Genomic DNA, 18,093 nt, shown 5'->3' with positions numbered 1-18,093 from the left:
GATGGGTGAAAGGTGGCCAGTGTGGCCGCGGTGCAGAGACGTTAGAGAAACTTGCTGTGAGCTAAAGCTGGAGGCGCAGGTGAGGGCCAACACAGATCCCACGCGTCTGCTCTCTGTGCCACAAACATGGGAATGGGCTGAAGGGTGGTGACATGATCTGCTTTGTATGCTGACTGCGGTGGGGAGGCTAGATCCCCGCAATTCACGGTGGCAGGAGACAAACCAGTCAGGAGGCTGTGGCAGCGATCCAGAGAAAAGATCACGGCAGCCCGGTCCAGTCAGGTGACGATGAAGGGGAGTATTCTGAGGGTACATCGTGGGCAGGACCAGGTGTCAGGACCATGCTATGGGCTGCGCGTGCGTGAATTCTCTCTGAATTCTCAACGACACCTGTGGGGCAGGGGTTCCTTCTCACATTTTATAGATGAGAATGCAGAGGCATGTAGGGATCTGTCCAAAGTCCAGGTGGGAAACAACAGAACCAGAACCTGAACCCATGGTTATTCAACTTCAAAGCCAACTACATAAGTACCATCTAAAAAGTAGAAATACAGACAGAAAAAAAAAAATACTATAGCAAAGTTTCAAAACTTAAAACAAAAGCCTCTCCACCTACTTCACTAAGGTGCCAAGGGACGAGCCCCAAAGGCGAACACGATTTTAGTTTCCCTTTACTAAAATGGACTCTCTTTTGACGTGTTATACTCGCGGAAGGCATACCTATTTCAACATATCGACTCGGTAAGTCCCTCATTTCGCTGGCATGCCGCTCCTTCACTGAGCAGATCTAGAAAAGAAATTCACAGGTTCTTTCATTCATTGCATGGAAAAGACGTAGCATGTCATTCACTACAGGACACTTTCGTTAAACTGGCCGTGTAGCACGGAGATGGAACGCACACAATCGACTTCACTGATAGAAATTAATTTCAATGACATATAGCAACCATTCCTTAGGTTCTACAACATTAGTAAATGTAAAGTCTTATTCAAGGGCAATGAAAGAAGAGAAACTGTAATATCGTTTTAAAACGTTTCCAATGACCCATTCTCAGCAACTCTACTTAGGGACTACTTTTTTTTAATTTTTTTTTTTTTACGTTTATTTTTGAGAGAGAGAGAGACAGGGGAGGGGCAGAGAGAGAGAGGGAGACCCAGAATCTGAAGCAGGCTCCAGGCTCTGAGCTGTCAGCACAGAGCCCGACGCAGGGCCTGAACTCACAAACCGTGGGATCGTGACCTGAGTCGAAGTCAGACACTTAACCGACTGGGTCACCCAGACGCCCCAGGGACTATTTCTACCATCGTCCAAATAAAGTTCTGCCCAACGGTGAATCTGGGCAACATCTGCGTTAGGGCTGTGTTTCTGATTATATATTAGTCATTTATTTCACTGTTGCTAAATTATACTTTGTATAAGTGGCATCATGCTCTTCTTCTCTCGAGTGGCTTTTTATTTTTTATCTTTCCTCTCAGGTGTTTTAAAATCAATGTATTACGTACTTTAAATCAGGGTTGGCAAACTACAGCCTGTCTTTGACTTGTCTTTTTATGATCTGTAAGTTAAGAATAGTTCTCACATTTTGAAAGGCTAGAAAGGAAGGAAGGAAGGCAGGAGGAGAAAAATATTCAGCAGAAACAGTATGGAAGCCCACAAAACCTAAAGCACCTGCTACCCCCTACAGAAAAAGTCTGCCAACCTCTATTTTATTTTTTATTTATTTAAAAAAAAATTTTTTTAATGTTTATTTATTTCTGAGACAGAGAGAGACAGAGCATGAGTGGGGAAGGGGCAGAGAAAGTGGGAGACACAGAATCAGAATCGGGCTCCAGGCTCCGAGCTGTCGGCACAGAGCCCGACGCAGGGCTCGAACCCACGAACCGTGAGATCGTGACCTGAGCTGAAGTCAGACGCTCAACCGACTGAGCCACCCAGGCGCCCCTGCCAACCTCTGTTTTAAGTTACATGTAGGGGCACTTGGGTGGTTCAGTAGGTTAAGCACGTGACTCTAGATTTCAGCTCAGGTCATGATCTCACAGTTCGTGAGTTCAAGCCCCGTGTCGGGCTCCGAGCTGACAGAGTGGAGCCTGCTTGGGATTCTCTCACCCTCTCTCTTGGCCCCTCGCCCACTCGCAGTTTCTCTCCCAAAATAAACAAACTTAAAAAAAACATTAAAAAATCAAATCTATGTATACAGTTTGGATATATACATGCGTGTGTAGCAGTTTTGTTTTTTTTTTTAAGTTTATTTATTTTTGAGAGAGAGAGCAAGCAAGCAAGCAAAAGGCAGTGGGGTGAGGGGCAGGAGACAGGGAGAGAGAGAATCCCAAGCTAACAGTGCAAAGCCCGACGTGGGGCTTGAACCCACGAACTGTGAGATCATGACGTGAGCCGAAATCAACGAGTTGGATGCCTAACCGACTGAGCCACCCAAGCACCCTTTTGCTGTATTTTCTGAAATGAATATATTCTATTTTGTAATATGACAACAAAAATTTACATAAGTTCTGCTATCAAGGTAAGACAGCCTAAAGTTAAATGCTGACTATACACAACTTTCATCAGTTTTTTCCTTTTTCTTCAGATAGCTATAAAAGAACACAATAAATACTGTTACCTTAATTTTAGCTACAAAATAGAAAATTCTAAAATATAAAAAAACCCAAAGAGAAAAAACAAATATTATTCATTGTTCTGATACAAAGTGAACACATTAACAATCTTTTTTTTTTTTTGGAAACTACTTTTATTAACCTAACAATTTGATATATTATTTGCATATTCTTCCACAATTCTTTATAGTATTTCACTGTATGAGTGTACTGGAATTTTCCTACTCGATCCCCTCTTAGACATTTGGTTTTCGCTTCTATGTAACCCAAAGGCAAGCAACAGCATGATACAATCCACATACTTGGATATAAAACTTTTGGATTTTTGTTTCTACAGGATAAATTCCTAGAAGTAGAACCAACAGATCAAGGAGGATGTGAACTAGTAGAAGGTTTCGTATGTTATGCACACATGTCTAAGCTGCTGTGCAGCGATGCAGTGACCACACGACAGTCCTTGCTCCAAGGCAGGACTCGATCCGGCCCAAGGCTGTGGAGGCAGAAGCATTTGCTTGGAAGTGACTGGAAATATTCTCCCTTGATTGCTTTCTGTCGCCTGTCCATCTCAGACAATGCCCTGTCCACTTCCCCAGTCTTCCCTAATTTCCCCCTCCTTTTGTTAGACTTTCGGTCGGACACATTAGCTATTCTTCCGTCCACACTTACAAGGGCATCTACCCGATTATCTAGCAGGCATGCCCCACAGTGCCAAACGGATGCTGTGCTGATTTTTAACGTGCTGATAAAAGAACATGAGTAGTATCTCAAATGGTGTGAGGTAGAATCATAGAAAGCAACCCATAAATAATACTACCTAACACTTTGAGCAACTAGAGGGCACCAGTCCTAAGTTAAGAGTTTTGAGAGGGGCGCCTGGGTGGCTCAGTCGGTTACGCGTCTAACTCTTGATCTCACAGTTCGTGAGTTAGAGCCCCACGTCGGGCTCTGTGCTCTCTGCTTGGAATACTCTCTCCCTCTCTCTCTGCCCCTACCCCACTCAAGTTTTCTTTAAGTTTAAAACAAACTTAAAAACAAAACAAAACAAAAAAATGACAAGAGTTTTGAGAGGGGCACCTGGGTGGCTCAGTCAGTTAAGTGACTGACTCTCAATTTTAGCACAGGTCATGAACTTACAGTTTCTGGGATCGAGCCCTGCATTGGGCTCTGTGCTCTCCGCGCGAAGCCTGCTTGGGATTCTCTCTCTGCCTCTCTCTCTTGCCCTTCCCCTGCTCAAAATAAAGAACTTTTTTTTTAATTAAAAAAAAAAGACTTCTGAGAAACAGACATAGCTTTTTTTCTTAGGAAGATTATGGTGCAGTAGGGGAAGACAAATGAGGGATTTTACTCAAGCGGGAAGGGAAAAGTACAGAAATACAGAGCAGGGGCATCTACCGACCGGCTGGAGGAAAGCTTCTCGGAAAAAGTGAACTCACGCCAAGGCCGGACTGTTTCTCTGGCCATGCTACCGCCCCTCTGAAGACCAGGACGCAGGGAGGTACTGGAGGCTGGGCTCCCCTCTTCCCTCCTCAGGCGTGTGTGGCCTGAGCTCCAGCCTGGCACCTGCCTCACGTCGGCGAGGACTGAGTGCTAAGCTCATGTCCCGCATAAGAGCAAATCAATAACCTCAAGAGCCTTTACACTGACAGGAAGGTTCTCACCCACGAACGCTAATTTGCTTCATCCAACTGCCTTGTCCACTTGCGTGTCTAACAGGCGTCTCAAGTGGACACACAAAATCTACTCCTGCCTTCCCCGCTAAGCGTGTTCCACGGGCAGCCTTTCCCAGGTCAGTAAAAGGGAGCTTTATCTCCCGGTTTCCCAGCTTAAAAGGGTCACCGCTGAGCTCTGGCTTTTTCTTACTTCCCACACAGAACCACTAATAGTACAGAGTCTGTGCTCAAAACACATCCAGAATCCACTCCCTCCCCACCGGCTCCACGAGGCTGACCCAAGACACCGTAACTTCCACCGAGGCTCCTCAGGAGCCCCCCGCCCCACCTCCCCTCTTCACTGCCCCTTTGCTGCCTGGCTCCACGTGGCAGAGTGACCCTTTCAAAATCCAAGTTGGATCATTTAACTAACTCCATGGCTCAAAACCCCTGTGCTGGCTTCTCGCCTCAAATTAAAAGCCAAAGACTGCACAGAGGCCTGTGAGGCCCAACACGATCTGCCCCTTCACCACGCACCCCCCTCCCTCCCATCTCTTCCCCTCTCCTCCACACCTGCTCCATCCACTCTGGCGATGGCGGCTTTATTTTCCACAAAGATACGCCAGTCACACTCTTCCTCAAGGGTGCTGCCCCTGCCGACACCCCCCTCCCACGGCTGCACGGCCTCCTCCCTCCAGATCTCTGACAAAGGACACGTTGATTATGCCAGAGGTCTTCCCTGGACCGCTCTATGTTACGTGGCACACACCCCCAACCCCTCCCCCCATTTCCCTAACTACTCCCCTCGCTATCTTACCGCCATCCACATGCTGTGTTCACTTGCCACTTGAAGATGGCTTCCCTCACTAGAACGAAAAGCTGCCCAGGAGAGGATCCATCTATTTACATATCTGCAGCGCCAGAATACCGCCTGGCACATCGCAGAACTCGGTATTTGCTGCGCGAATGAAGGAATGAATGGTTGGCACTAACTGCAGGCCCTGCTACGCCGTGGCTTGTCTCTCCCCAACAAAACTGTTCTCTGGGAGGAAAGGCTACGTCCTGTCTTGTCTTCCCTCAGCGGAATGCAGTGGGATTCTCGACTGAGAAGAACCGCCCAAAATGTTACTAAGAGGAATCCCCGATAATAAGAAACACTTGATGGGAAAAATGACGTTGGATCCTCATTTGGGTGTGGCCAGAGTGTGCCCGTTCCCAAGGCTACTCTACCGGACAAACTTAGCGGTTTGAAATCACAGAAATGTTTCCTTTCGAACTTCTGAAGGCCGGAAGTCTAAAACCAGTTTCACTGGGCCAAAATCAAGGTGTCCACAGGGCCGCACCCCCCGCAGAGGCTCTAGAGGAGAATCTATCTGCCACATGCCTCCTCCGGCTTCTGGTGGCTGTGTGTGTCCCTCCAGCCCTGCCTCCCCACTCACACTGCCTTCCCTCTTTCTGTGGTGCCGCTCCGTCTTTAAGAATACCTGTGACTAGGGCGCTTGGGTGGCTCAGCTGGTTAAGCATCCGACTTCGGCTCAGATGATGATCTCACGGTTCGTGGGTACGGGCCCCACCTTGGGCTCTGTGCTGCCAGCTCAGAGCCTGGAGCCTGTTTCACATTCTGTGTCTCCTTCTCTCTCTGCCCCTCCCCCAACTTGTGTTCTGTCTCTCTCTCTCTCTCTCTCTTTCTCAAAAGTAAACATTTAAAAAAATTTTTTTTTTAAATTAAAAAAGCAAATACCTGTGACTGCACTTAGGGTCAACCCAGATAATGCAGATAATCTTCCCATCTCAAGATCCTTAATTAATCATATTTCGTGCCATACAGAGAAACATTTATGGGTTGCAGGATTAGGACATGCTACCTTTGTGGGCCACCATTCAGCTTAAGGAAGAAAGCATTGCTGGTAGCAATCGGTAAACTTCTCACGTGTCCCTACAAGCTCATTTGCCTGGTCTCTCACCAAAAGAAAATCACAACTTTAAGCAACAACAAAAAGCCACTTGGTCCATTGAAGGCATTTAAAAAATATCCAGAACAGAAGCTTACTGGATGAGTAACCACACTATGCGGGAAGACTAGAAAATCACTTTTTACTTCTTTTATCCTGGACTACTGCACACAATTTCTCTGCTGCTATCCTAAATGTGAATCAGGCTATGTTCGCTTCATACATGGAAACAATTAAGAAAGAAAGGAGGACTTGAATCACACCGACATAAGGGCCAGGAAGACTTTACCTCAAGTTAACAATGATTGTTTTCACAGTAAGAAGCACCGAGTTAACAATTTTCGTGCTTTCCTTTTCCAGAGAAGAGTACATTCTTTGTTTCTGAGAGAGTGAGAGGATGTGCACATGTGTGTGCGAGCAGGGGCAGAGACAGAGGATCCCAAGCAGGCTCCAGGCTGGGCTCAGTGTGGAGCCCAGAGCAGGGCTTAATCTCACAAACCATGAGACCGTGACCCGAGCCAAAATCAAGGGTTGGATGCTTCACTGACTGAGCCACCCAGGCGCCCCAGAGAAGGGTACATTTAAAATAAACATGTCTCTTTCGTGACTTTTCTAGAATTTTCTGGCACGATAATGACAAACTGACACTTATGCAGCACTTACAGTATGTCAGATGCTATGCTAAGCTCCTTGTACACATTACCTCATTTAATCCTCCCCCAAACTCAGGACCGGAGCACAGTCAGCACTCCCATTTATGGATGAGGAGAGTCAGGCTGCGGCTCACGCAGGAAGTGCGTGGAGAAGGTGGAACCGATCTCACATCTGTCCGGCTCTAAAGCCTGAGCTCTGCCACCAGACTGCTGCTGGGATACTTTCTCGTACTATTTTTACCTTGGTCACTTTTCAGTTTATTTTGTTTAGATTAAGCTATAAGTTTTTAAAGGGAAGCCAACGACTTTGGGTTCTGAACTATCTAATACAAGACAAACACTGGTATGTAAAAACTAAATGTGAGTGAGCTCTGGGCCCACTTTTGTAGACTGGCTGTGTCTCTGTCACCCAGGCACAGTAAGGGCAGACACTTACTTGTGTTCCACCAAATGGGCCCAAATCTTATGAGTAAGAAGTCTGGGCCTCTGCTCCATCCAGCTAGGACCAAGCAAGCAGGATGATTTAGATGTAACATTCTTTTTCCACCATTAACTCTAACTAAGAGGAGAAGCTAAGGGAAATGGAAAAAACACAAAAGAATGGAAAATCCAGAAACCACTGAAACCGACCACATGTTCCGTAAAGAGCTAAGGCCAACTGGGCAATGGAAAATCTAAAGATCATAAATGAAGGCACCATTATGAACAATGCTCCCCATCTGTTTTGCAGGGCATGGAAAAGACGGAATGTATCTCCAAACTTACACATATGAAGAGAATTGAGCGTTAAATGAGTATCACAGGACAATAACAAGCAGGGGGAAATATTTTGGCTGTGGGAAGAAATTCAAGAACTCCTATTCCTTGGGCACCTGGGTGGCTCAGTTGGTTCAGTGTCCAAGTTCGGTTCAGGTCATGATTTCATGGTTCGTGGGTTCGAGCCCTGCCATCAGGCTCTGTGCTGACGGCTTGGAGCCTGGGGCCTGCTTTGGATTCTGTGTCTCCCTCTCTCTCTGCCCCTCCCCGGCTCACGCTCTGTCTCTCTCTCTCTCCTTCAAAAATAAATAAACATTAAAAAAAAAAAAAAAATTTTTTTTAAAAAGTTCTTTTAAAAAAAAAAAAAAGAACTCCTGTTCCTTTGGACCACCCTCAGCGGATCTGTAACAACACAGACTTATTAGAAAGGCAAGCAAAACCACCTTGACTGAAGTCCCCCAGCCGATAATCAGCGTCACGCTGTCCTTCCAACAGAGGCTACAGGGATACATATCCGGGCGAAGACTTATGTCATCCCGGGGCACGTTGGTGATTCTCTGCTTTGAGGTGACGTCAAAAATCTTCACACCCTGGAAAATACAACAGCGTTAGGCATCCTCCACTTGGGAGAAGGAAAGGAAAGGAAAATTTAATAAAGCCACTGCCACACGCCACCCGTAACTGGCACCGCAAAATATTGACAGTGTTTATTGAGCACTGCTGGGAGCCACACTCCTCGTCCACGCAAACCCCAGGAGAGCCCACAAGAAAAGAAAACCTCTCCCCTTCTTTCTGGACAGAAGAGATTCTATTAGCAGATGGCTTCAGTGGCTCAAACACAAGGGTGAGACGCACAGATATCAAGCACTGCATTTCCAAAATGACAGACAAGTAACATTTCTAATTGTATTGTTCTGCTACAAAAATGGAAGTTTTTTTTTTTTTTAGAAAAGCTTTAAATCTAAAAAACCACTGTGTATAAGGAAAACTGCACCTGACATTTTAAAGCACTCAAATGGGAACATCAAGCAAGCAGCTAACTACAGCTAAACCAGGGGGGGAGGCTGGGTGGCTCAGTCAGTTAAGCGTCTGACTCTTGATTTCGGCTCAGATCATGATCTCATGGGTTGTGAGATCGAGCCCTATGTCTGTCACTGCACCAACATCATGGAGCCTATTTGGGATTCTCTCTCCCTCCTCTCTCTGCCCCTCCCCTGCTCATGTTCTAGCTCTCTCAAAGTAAATAAACAAATATCTAAAAAAAAAAAAAATTAAAAAACAAACAAACAGGTTTCTTTACCTTTATAATGACTCAGGAGAAATTTAAGAAAAGTCCTGAATAGCAAAGTAGATTCTGGGAGAACTGTACCATTGAAAACTGAATAGAACCAATTTATTAAGTTAAACCCTGGAATTCCAAAAGATAGGCCAGATGTCGAAAGCTAATTTTTAAACTTTCTACTTGCCCTAACTCATATTGAGTAAACTTTAAATAGGGCGTAACACCAAAAATTATAATCCACTTTTTAAAAGGCAGGCCTGATTTCTGCCTGTGATTATACTGGGAGGAAAATGAAATCAGCAATGTCCTGTACTTGTTTCATAGCAACTGTTCCTTGCCCTTGGCTAATAGGCAAATGGTGTTTTCAACACCGCATTCCCAACACAGCCCTTCAATTATTAAGACGCCTTTTCATTTTCTTGGCTATTCTCCATGCCTCGCGTTTCTTATTCCAAAGTCAAGTCCAGAATATGCTAAGAATCACTCTATTATGAAAGCCTAGAGCAATCTAGTGTCTTTAACCTTCCAGGTAGGATGGCAGTTGCCATTTTAGGTCTTAGAAAAGACCATGGCAGCAGAGGCATCTTTTTTCTTGGTCACAGCCCTCCTAATGTGGCTACTCTTCTGGCTTTGAAGAAGGATCTGGAAGATGAAGGTGTGCTTTTACCATATTATTGGCCCAAGCGATCAGATGGCCTCTCCACTTCACGCTCCGTATGTTCCCTTCCCCTTCGTGCAGAACACACGACTTCCATCTGCTCATCCAAGATCGTTCAAACAGCAGCAGCTATGGACAAATACAAAAACAGACTTTTAGAAACCAAGAAACATGGGGCGCCTGGGTGGCTCAGCTGCTTACGCTTCCAACTTCGGTTCAGGTCATGATCTCATGGTCCGTAGGTTCGAACCCCGCATGGGGCTCTGTGCTGACAACTCTGAGCCTGGAGCTGCTCCAGGTTCTGTGTCTCCCTCTCTCTGTGCCCCTCCCCCGCTCACACCTTGTCTCCTGCTCTTTCTAAAAGAAATAAACATTTAAAAAGAAAAAGAAAGAAAGAAACCGAGACACATATACAAGATTTCTTTACTGGCTTCTTGTTGACAGTTTGCTTTGCCTGTCCACGGAATATTGAAGTTACTACGAAGTTACGCCACTAGATGGCAGCAAAATACCAAAATTCATGGAGAAAAACACATTAGTCAGTCAAAAGATTTGTGTCACAGAAAGTTCTTCAAATATTGGCCAGAAATTAATTTATTTTGTAACTTGGGAAATCAAAACCTCATAATTTTTTCCTTGAAAGTAAGATATTAGTCACGGCTTAAACTGCAATCGTCAGAAGCAGCCTGTTTTTCATTTCACCCAAGAAAAAGAATTTAATAATGATGTTTGAACAGCAATTCATGTTATAAAATAAGACAAACTTGCTTTAGGATTAAACTTCTTTAAAAAGGTCATAGTTATCCAGGGTCTTTATTTTAAAGGGAAGAATCTATTTAAAAAAAAAAAAAAAAAAAAAGAAAAGAAAAGAAAAGAAATCTGCTTGTGTGGGGATGGGAAGTTCCTGGCTGGCTCAGTCAGGGGAACACGCAACTCTTAACCTTGGGGTTCCAAGTTCGAGTCCCACCTTGGGTATAGAGACTGCTTAAAAATAACATCTTTAAAAAAAATCTGCTGGATAAATTTTATTGCCAAATATAACTGGGTAAAACCTCTAAGACTGGTAAAGACGTAGTTCTAGTAATTCAAGCATTATTAAGGGCTACAATACTTTTTCCTTGATGTATCCAGTTTAAATCCCTTAAGACATTTACACAATATAACTTAATGTAAAATTTATATAATACATAATTGACAACATATAACTTCTGACATGAAATCCTGACGTAGATGTTTACCTTTTAAAAGAAATGCTGATGACAGATTCCATCACAGAAGTTTAAAAATTTCTTTCGAGTAATTTTCTGTTTACCTTAGTGTATTCTGTGTCCCTTCCCACCCTTAAGAAGGAGGAAAATAGGAAACAGGAGAAAGAGAGTAAGTTCACATTTCATTTATATTTGTTACATACCTTTCTCAATAGGCTCCTATACTCAGAAGGGGCACACAAACACACACCCCAAAACCTTAAAATCAGATAAGCGTCCATCTTCACAAACGTGCCAAGAACGGTCTCTTTAAAAAGACATAAATGTCTGAAGTTCTCTATTACCCATGCAAAAGAAAGGTGGCCTCGCACGGTCCACAGTGGAGACTGGAGGTAGGGCTTTTACTGACCACATGGGGTCTAATATTCCCATCAGATAGATACAGAAAAGCCTCCCCTAGGCTCCCAAAGATCTTCTCACCCATCCCGTCCTCTCCCAGTCCATGATCTAAGTAAGAAACCCCATCACCATGCCTCCCTGCTCCCAGTTAAAGACCCTGAGATCTGTCCTCTGTGATTCTGCCTCTTCCTCAGCCAGGATGTAAAAAAGAGCCGAGGAGGTCACTCGATGTGTTCAGGACTTTGTGACAGGGTTAAGTCTGGAATCTGAGAAAGGAGAAAGCCTGATCACATAGCTCCTGCTACACAGTCTGCTAAACACAGGCAGCTATGAACCATCATGTTAAACATGAGGAACTGAGATCACAATGCCTACCTTCCGTCTGTGGCCTGGTTCAGATGGAGGGGATTTTAAGCAGCGGGCTGAGCCCGGGGAGTACCCCATAACCACCTGCTGGAAGGAATGGCTGGCTGGATGACAAGGAGGAAAGTGGGGTGCAGGCGGCATCACAATGCTCTCCCTCCAATCTCACCCAGAAGTGACCGACGTGGCACGAAAGGGGGACAATCTGCACCTGTGCTAGGAAAACTCAACATGCCCCAAACTTTAAATTAAGATTTCTGTAAAGTATGACAGAAATTAGACCCCGGTGAAGGCCAGGATTTATCCCATTTCAAGAAAAAGCCCACTTGGGAAGCCGCTGGTAGGAGAGATACCAGCACACTCAGTGTATTGGGGTTGGGGGGACGGGGGTCACGGGGAAAATCTCACGCAGGGACACACAGGTCGCGGTTGACATTGGCAGTGGAACACAAGCAGCCACTCCTGCTGTCATCTGGGGACACAGCTGGGAAGAAGACAGCGATGCTGGCGACGGGGTGGGTGCCCACCCACGGCGGCGGGGCCATACGACAGGCGGGAACCACCTGCACAAACTTCAAGCTGCCTCAGTGAATACGAAGAGCAGGCTCTTAACGCATACGCCACTTCCCTGCTGCACCAATAATTACACCCTTTGGTAGCCACTTGCCCGACAGACAATCGGGTTCCAGTCCAGGCAGACAGGAAACCATAAAACTTCCTTCTCCTGCCACGTCCAGATTCAGACCAATTCTCGCAAAATCTAAGACGTTCACAGCGACTTCAACTGTGAACACTGGGTATAGACTTCTCCCAGTAACTATGGACGAGAAAAAACCCAACAAGATGGACAAATTCAGTACTCCAGGAAAGCAACAGGATTTGTCTAGGGAATAGGGGAAATGTCCCACTCCTGACTCCACACGAATGAGACTTTCCACCAGACAGACCAGGGCTTGAGAAGTAATTCTTCTTCTTCTCGGGTGACAACAAAATTGAGCAAATGAACACCCGAGGATAAGAAGAACAGAACGAAGTGGAAATAAAAAAAATAAATGCTCAATACCCTCGAGTAAGGGAGGAAATCAAACGGCGACCAGGGCACTCTGGAAACGAGAATACAACTACTGTGCTGTGAACCTGAACTTTAGGGGATGCTAAGTTGTAAGCAAGGGAAAGTCCATAGCTCTACAAGTCAGTCATTTGCACATCGGCAAAAACAGATGTGCACGCGCTAGGTCAATGACAAAAGCAGAAATATTTTACTAGCAGATATAATAGGGGAAGCCACCTAAATGTAAAGATACATTAAGTTCCTGGATAAGAAGACTCAAAATCCTCACTGAAGAGCTTAAGCCTTACTAGTTAATCTGCGATTTTCATGGAAGCACAAAGAAACCCCCAAAGGAATGATTTCTAGAACTTCCAAAATGCTATCAATTCATTTGAAGATATGTGAGAATAATAGGAATTTTTTTTTTTTTTTAAACTGGGCAACTTGTGGGTGGGAGAATGGGTGTTTTTATGGAATTCACACTCAAAACAGTATAGCAATGATCCTAGAACTGACAGACGAAGTAAAAAGAAAAGGAAGAACTGATAAAGATGAATCGAAACAAGGAGGTCAGACCCTGGGCGGGGGCCGGGTGCGCACATATGCACAGGGAACAGGGCGCCCTCAAACTACCCCGTGGTCATCTCACCCTGTTTCTGGAGGGTCCCTTAGCACTGGGGATTCAAAGCTTTAAAAAGGACCCCAAGAAGTTCATGCCTAGAAATTTCTGCTAAAAAGTGATCAGACAAGCGAATAAAGAAGTATGTCTAGTTCTTTGTAACAGCTAGAAATGCACTAACAACTGGGAAATGTTGGAGTAAATGTGGTGAAGCTAGATCACCAAAAAGTGTGTGTCCAGTTTTAAGTGATTTTATCGATGTACGCTTATTAATGTAAAAGGATGTTCAGGGCCGCCCATTAAATAAAAAAGCAGATTGCAAAACAGTATTAAACATGATGGCCCTTAAATACAAAATGAACGTGTATCCGTATATTAAAACTTGAAGGATACAATACAAAGTAATCCTAATTAATTCTAGAAACAGGTGATAGGAGATTTATATTATTTTTATTATTCTGCATAGAACATGTGAATTAATTTTATGTTAATACATATGGGGATGAAAATCCATTCTCTTATTTTTATAATCGGGATGATTTCACAGGTAACAGTTGAAGCGAAACAGCATCAACAATTCACTGAAACTCAGAGAAGGAAGGAATTTGGAGTCACACTGAGTATGTAGTAGAATTAATTCACATGAAGTGTACCTACTTTTTCAATGAGGCATTAACTTTAGGAAACTGTTCATGAGATCTCGTTGCAATTCCAACCAAGATCCAAACTCACTCCAGCGGAGCCCTCTGTTGCTGGTGGGTGTGTTTTGGCTTCTGGCAGGAAGCTGAGGCCTGCGGACAGGGGCCTTCCTTTGTCTCCTGCTCTAGCTCCAAGGCAAACCTCCAGCAGAGGGCAGGAAGGAAAGGAGAGAGGGGAGAATTCTGAATCCAGTTGGTCTCCAGGTTGAGTTGGAGTTTACGGAGTTCTAGTACGATAAACCTTGGGTACCCTGCTCTGACATGGGATCAAAGAAGCTTCTTTAATGATACTTTCATAGTGCAGATGGCACACGTCTGTGTTAACTGATGAGGGTTTCAAAAAAACAAAAAGAAGGGTGGCGGGGGAGGCTAATATACTACCTACCTTCTGTAAAGGAAACACATTTTAACTCATTTGCATTACAGTTTTAGACACGATTTGTGTTCTTTTCTGATGTTCCTCAAATAGCTCAGTTTCAATCATTTTCTATTTTGTGGATGAAAAATAATAAATGATCTGTAAACAAATGGCCTTAAATATATATTAGAGAAGATCATCATTTAGGATTCTTTTTTTTTTAATTTTTTAAGTTTATTTATTTTGAAAGATACAGAGACAGTAGGAGTAGGGGAGGTACAGAGAGAGAGAGAGAGAGAGAGAGAGACGTAGGGAAGGAGGGAGGGAGGGAGGGAGGGAGAGAGAGAGAGAGAGAGAGAGACACGGAGGGAGGGAGGGAGGGAGGGAGGGAGGGAGAGACAGAGAATAGATCCCAAGCAGGCTCTGCACTGTCAGCACAGAGCCCAATGCGGGGCTCGAACTCACAAAACCATGAGATATATCATGACCTGAGCCCAAACAGAGAGTCAGACGCTTAACCGACTGGGCCACCCAGGTGCCCCCTTAGGATTCTTTCATAAGTCCTCCTCATTTCTTGGTTCTGTATACATTTTAGGGTCAGGCTGGTTCTATCACAGATAACAAATACCATACTGTGTCTTGTTGGCTGGGATTTACATATTTACTTTTCATCTCCCCAGGGCACTGCAAATGCAGCAGGGAAGTGGCCACACATGTCCTGCTAGATGCACAGGGCAAAGTAAGTATTAGATAGCGAGCAGGCTTCCCGCGCCCTGCCAAGTTTGCCTGCCCTGTTGCCTATGCACACAATGTGTTTGCCGCAAGAGGAGGCTACCTACATCATCCCCCAAACCCTCCAGTTACTCAGCCCATCGTTAGTGATGTCCCTAAGCTGTTTTGGACACAATGGCATCTGCCCTAACTTCTCAAACCTAAAGGAAAGAACCCTGTGACCGACTGATACACAATGAATACAGCCTCGATGGAACAAGTACATCCCTTGAGGAAGGGCTCAGTTATCCTGACTCTGTGTCCTGCGCCTGACACGTCGGTCCTGTTCCCTTTGCTCAATGCCAAAAGACGGAATTTGTGCACCTCTGATCACAAATTTGGGAGGTACTTGTTTATGAAAGACAGCAAGCACGCAAGCGTGAGTCGGGGAGAGGGGTAGAGGGGGATGGGGGGGGGGGAGAGAGAGAGAGAGAGAGAGAGAGAGAGAGAGAGAGAGAGAGGGAGGAGAGGGAGAGAGAGAGAAAGAGGAGAGGGAGAGAGAATGAATGAATCCTGAGCAGGCTTCACGCTTGATGCAGAGCCCCGAGGCAGGGCTCAATCCCATGACCCTGGTGTCATGACCTGAGCTGAAATCAGGAGTCAGAAGTTCAACCAACTGGGCCACCCAGGCACCACTGGGAAGTACTTTTAAGGTTAGTCTTCCTCTTCAGTTCAGCTGACTGCAATTCCTTTATTTCAGGGATGCCACTTGGCTTCTCACTGGGTCGCAACAGTAAGGATCTGAAATGTGTCTGTGCCCTGCTAAGGCTCTCCCCATCACCGCCAGGCCCTCTTCTCCTGGTTGGCTAGCCCTGGCCTGCTTCTCTCCTCTGAGTTACCTCCCCTGGTCCTTGAAGCACTTATTTCTGCCTTCCATCTCCACTCTACTTTCTTCCTCACTCATGAGTCCTCATTTCCAATCCATACGTAGTATAAAACCTTAAATGGCAGCTAGTAATTTACGAAGCATTCCCATTACCGTACTTTGAAACTCTCCCAGTACAACTAGGCAGTACATGGGGATTTGATTTGGATTCTATAGGGTACAGGGTTTCATACAGGCCAGAAAAGGACCAGACTATCCACTCTCCATTTGCTTTTATAATCCTAATCTATGGGAATTTCAAGCAGAAACACACTGCCTGGCAGGAATGCCAAGGAAAGTTCTGCTTCCGTGATGTAAGGAAAGACAAGCTACTTTTCTTACAAATATTCTACACTAATTTAACTAAAGCAAAACTATCTGCCTGTATTTCACTGACATTTAATAAAATCCATTTCTTTCTTCTAGTCATAAAACTGCCTAGAGACCTACTGAGCATGAATGTTCTACAAAGCATTTTAGAGGGTGAGTCATCGAGTGAACTACCTTTAAAAGCAGCTGGTTAATTTATTTGGTTCATCTTCTGCATCCCATAATATTGAATTGTCATTAACACAATACTGAGAGCAATTTAAGCTCAATGGGAGCTAAGTACAAAGGAGAGGAAAAACTGTTTCCAAGAGGTCTCTTTTTTGTTGGAGAAAGTATTTTAGGGCTTTATTTCCCATAAATCCACATTCTGGCAGTCAGCACTCTCGGTACTTATATTTCAATAGGAGCCCTCACATCCTCAGCAATATACTTTATTCTCCTACGTTTTGTGCTGATAAATCTATCTAGTACTTTGTTACAGTACAGAGAGGTAAGGATGCACATCCTAGAATCTCCCACACACGGGGCGGGATTCCTATCGGGCTGTAATAAAGCCACCGATTCTGGCAACATAACACCCGTCATTACCCATCGCCCACTCTTCCCTGATGGAGGAAAAGGAGTGTGATTGGCCCCTTTTTAATCATCTTGTGATCTTTCAAGTATATAAATCACTTGACTCTTCAGGCTTCCTGAACACCAGCAGCAGTGCTTGCTTGGAGGCAGACGACGGTGCAGGGAAGAGTGGGCAGTGGGGGAAGCCCACGGGCAAGTCTTGGATGGCAGGTGCGTTCCTGCAGGAAAGACCAAGGCGCTTGGAGAAAACAGACTCCACAAAGATAAAATGCCCGATCACAGAGGGTGCTGGAGCTCGAGATAATAAAATTGAGGAATAAGGAAACAAAAGGAAAACTCAGCACGTTTAGGACATGCCAAATAAGACTGTCTCGGTAAAAATAGACAAAGGGCATAAGGATGGGCAGGACTTGTCACAGAAGGACTTAAAAATCCAAAGTTGGAAAAGATTAGGAATGAAATTCAAGAAAGCGGGGCGCCTGGGTGGCCAGTCAGTTGGGCATCCAACTTTGGCTCAAGTCATGATCTCACAGTTTGTGAGTTCGAGCCCTGCATTGGGCTCTGTGCCGACAGCTCCACGCCTGGAGCCTGCTTTGGATTCTGTGTCTCCCTCTCTCTCTGCCCCTCCCCCACTCATGCTCTGTCTGTCTGTCTCTCTCAGAAATATATAAACGTTAAAAAATTTTAATTCAAGAAGGCAAGTGAGAAAAAATTAGTGACCACAGAAAAGACCTGGGATGGTGTTTGGCTGCTGACAACAGAGAGGAGTCTTGAATCTGGATGGAGGTGGGAGAGACCACCTCCTTCTGGCTTTGGCTCAGTACCAAAGTTTCAAACACACAGCTTTTCCCAAACACCATCAAGAAAGAACATAAAGCATGTGTGAAGACAAGGAGAATTTCCCGAATACAGTATTGCTTAAATTCAGTGGTTATTTTCTGGACGAGTTATAATCCCTCAATCTCCTTTCCCTAGAGGTAATTTAACATGTTTAAAAGAGGATAAATACAGGCCAAAACTGCTACCACAGAAAGTCTCAGGACACAGATTTCCAGAGCTTGCTTGATGGACCACTTGCTTTCAAGCAATGTCTGAGTAAATACGATGCCAGTGCAACACAGGTTCTGGGCAAGCCCCGTGAAGTTAACCAACCCTGTGAAAAGTGTGCAGACAAAACAACGTTCTGAAACTTAAGAAATACCATATCAAGACAAAATAACCGTCAATTTAGTGACCGAGAACTCCAAGCTATGGGTTCAATGAGAGAAAAAGAAGCAAAACACCAGAGGTAC

At 44.8% G+C, this 18,093-nt stretch overlaps 1 protein-coding gene across 2 annotated transcripts in view; it reads right to left on the bottom strand.

The window, feature by feature from the left end:
• Nucleotides 1–18,093, bottom strand: part of VPS41 (VPS41 subunit of HOPS complex) — a 186,385-nt gene that overhangs the window by 69,806 nt on the left and 98,486 nt on the right. The window contains exons 1-4 of one of the 2 annotated variants that reach the window (XM_019451110.2): nt 13,861–13,971; nt 9,573–9,692; nt 8,067–8,213; nt 721–787 (exon numbers count right to left, since the gene is read on the bottom strand). In XM_019451110.2, coding sequence (XP_019306655.2) covers nt 721–787; nt 8,067–8,213; nt 9,573–9,668 — 310 coding nt within the window. In that variant the 5' untranslated portion in view covers nt 9,669–9,692; nt 13,861–13,971. Of the gene's footprint in view, nt 1–720; nt 788–8,066; nt 8,214–9,572; nt 9,693–13,860; nt 13,972–18,093 lie in introns of those variants that run through there. The other variant, XM_053898062.1, reaches the window with a different exon arrangement.

This window comes from Panthera pardus, unplaced genomic scaffold (genome assembly GCF_024362965.1).
Source record: "Panthera pardus isolate Hobbes unplaced genomic scaffold, ASM2436296v1 HiC_scaffold_8, whole genome shotgun sequence".
NCBI lineage: Eukaryota > Metazoa > Chordata > Mammalia > Carnivora > Felidae > Panthera > Panthera pardus.
This window is presented reverse-complemented; position numbering and strand designations above follow the sequence as displayed.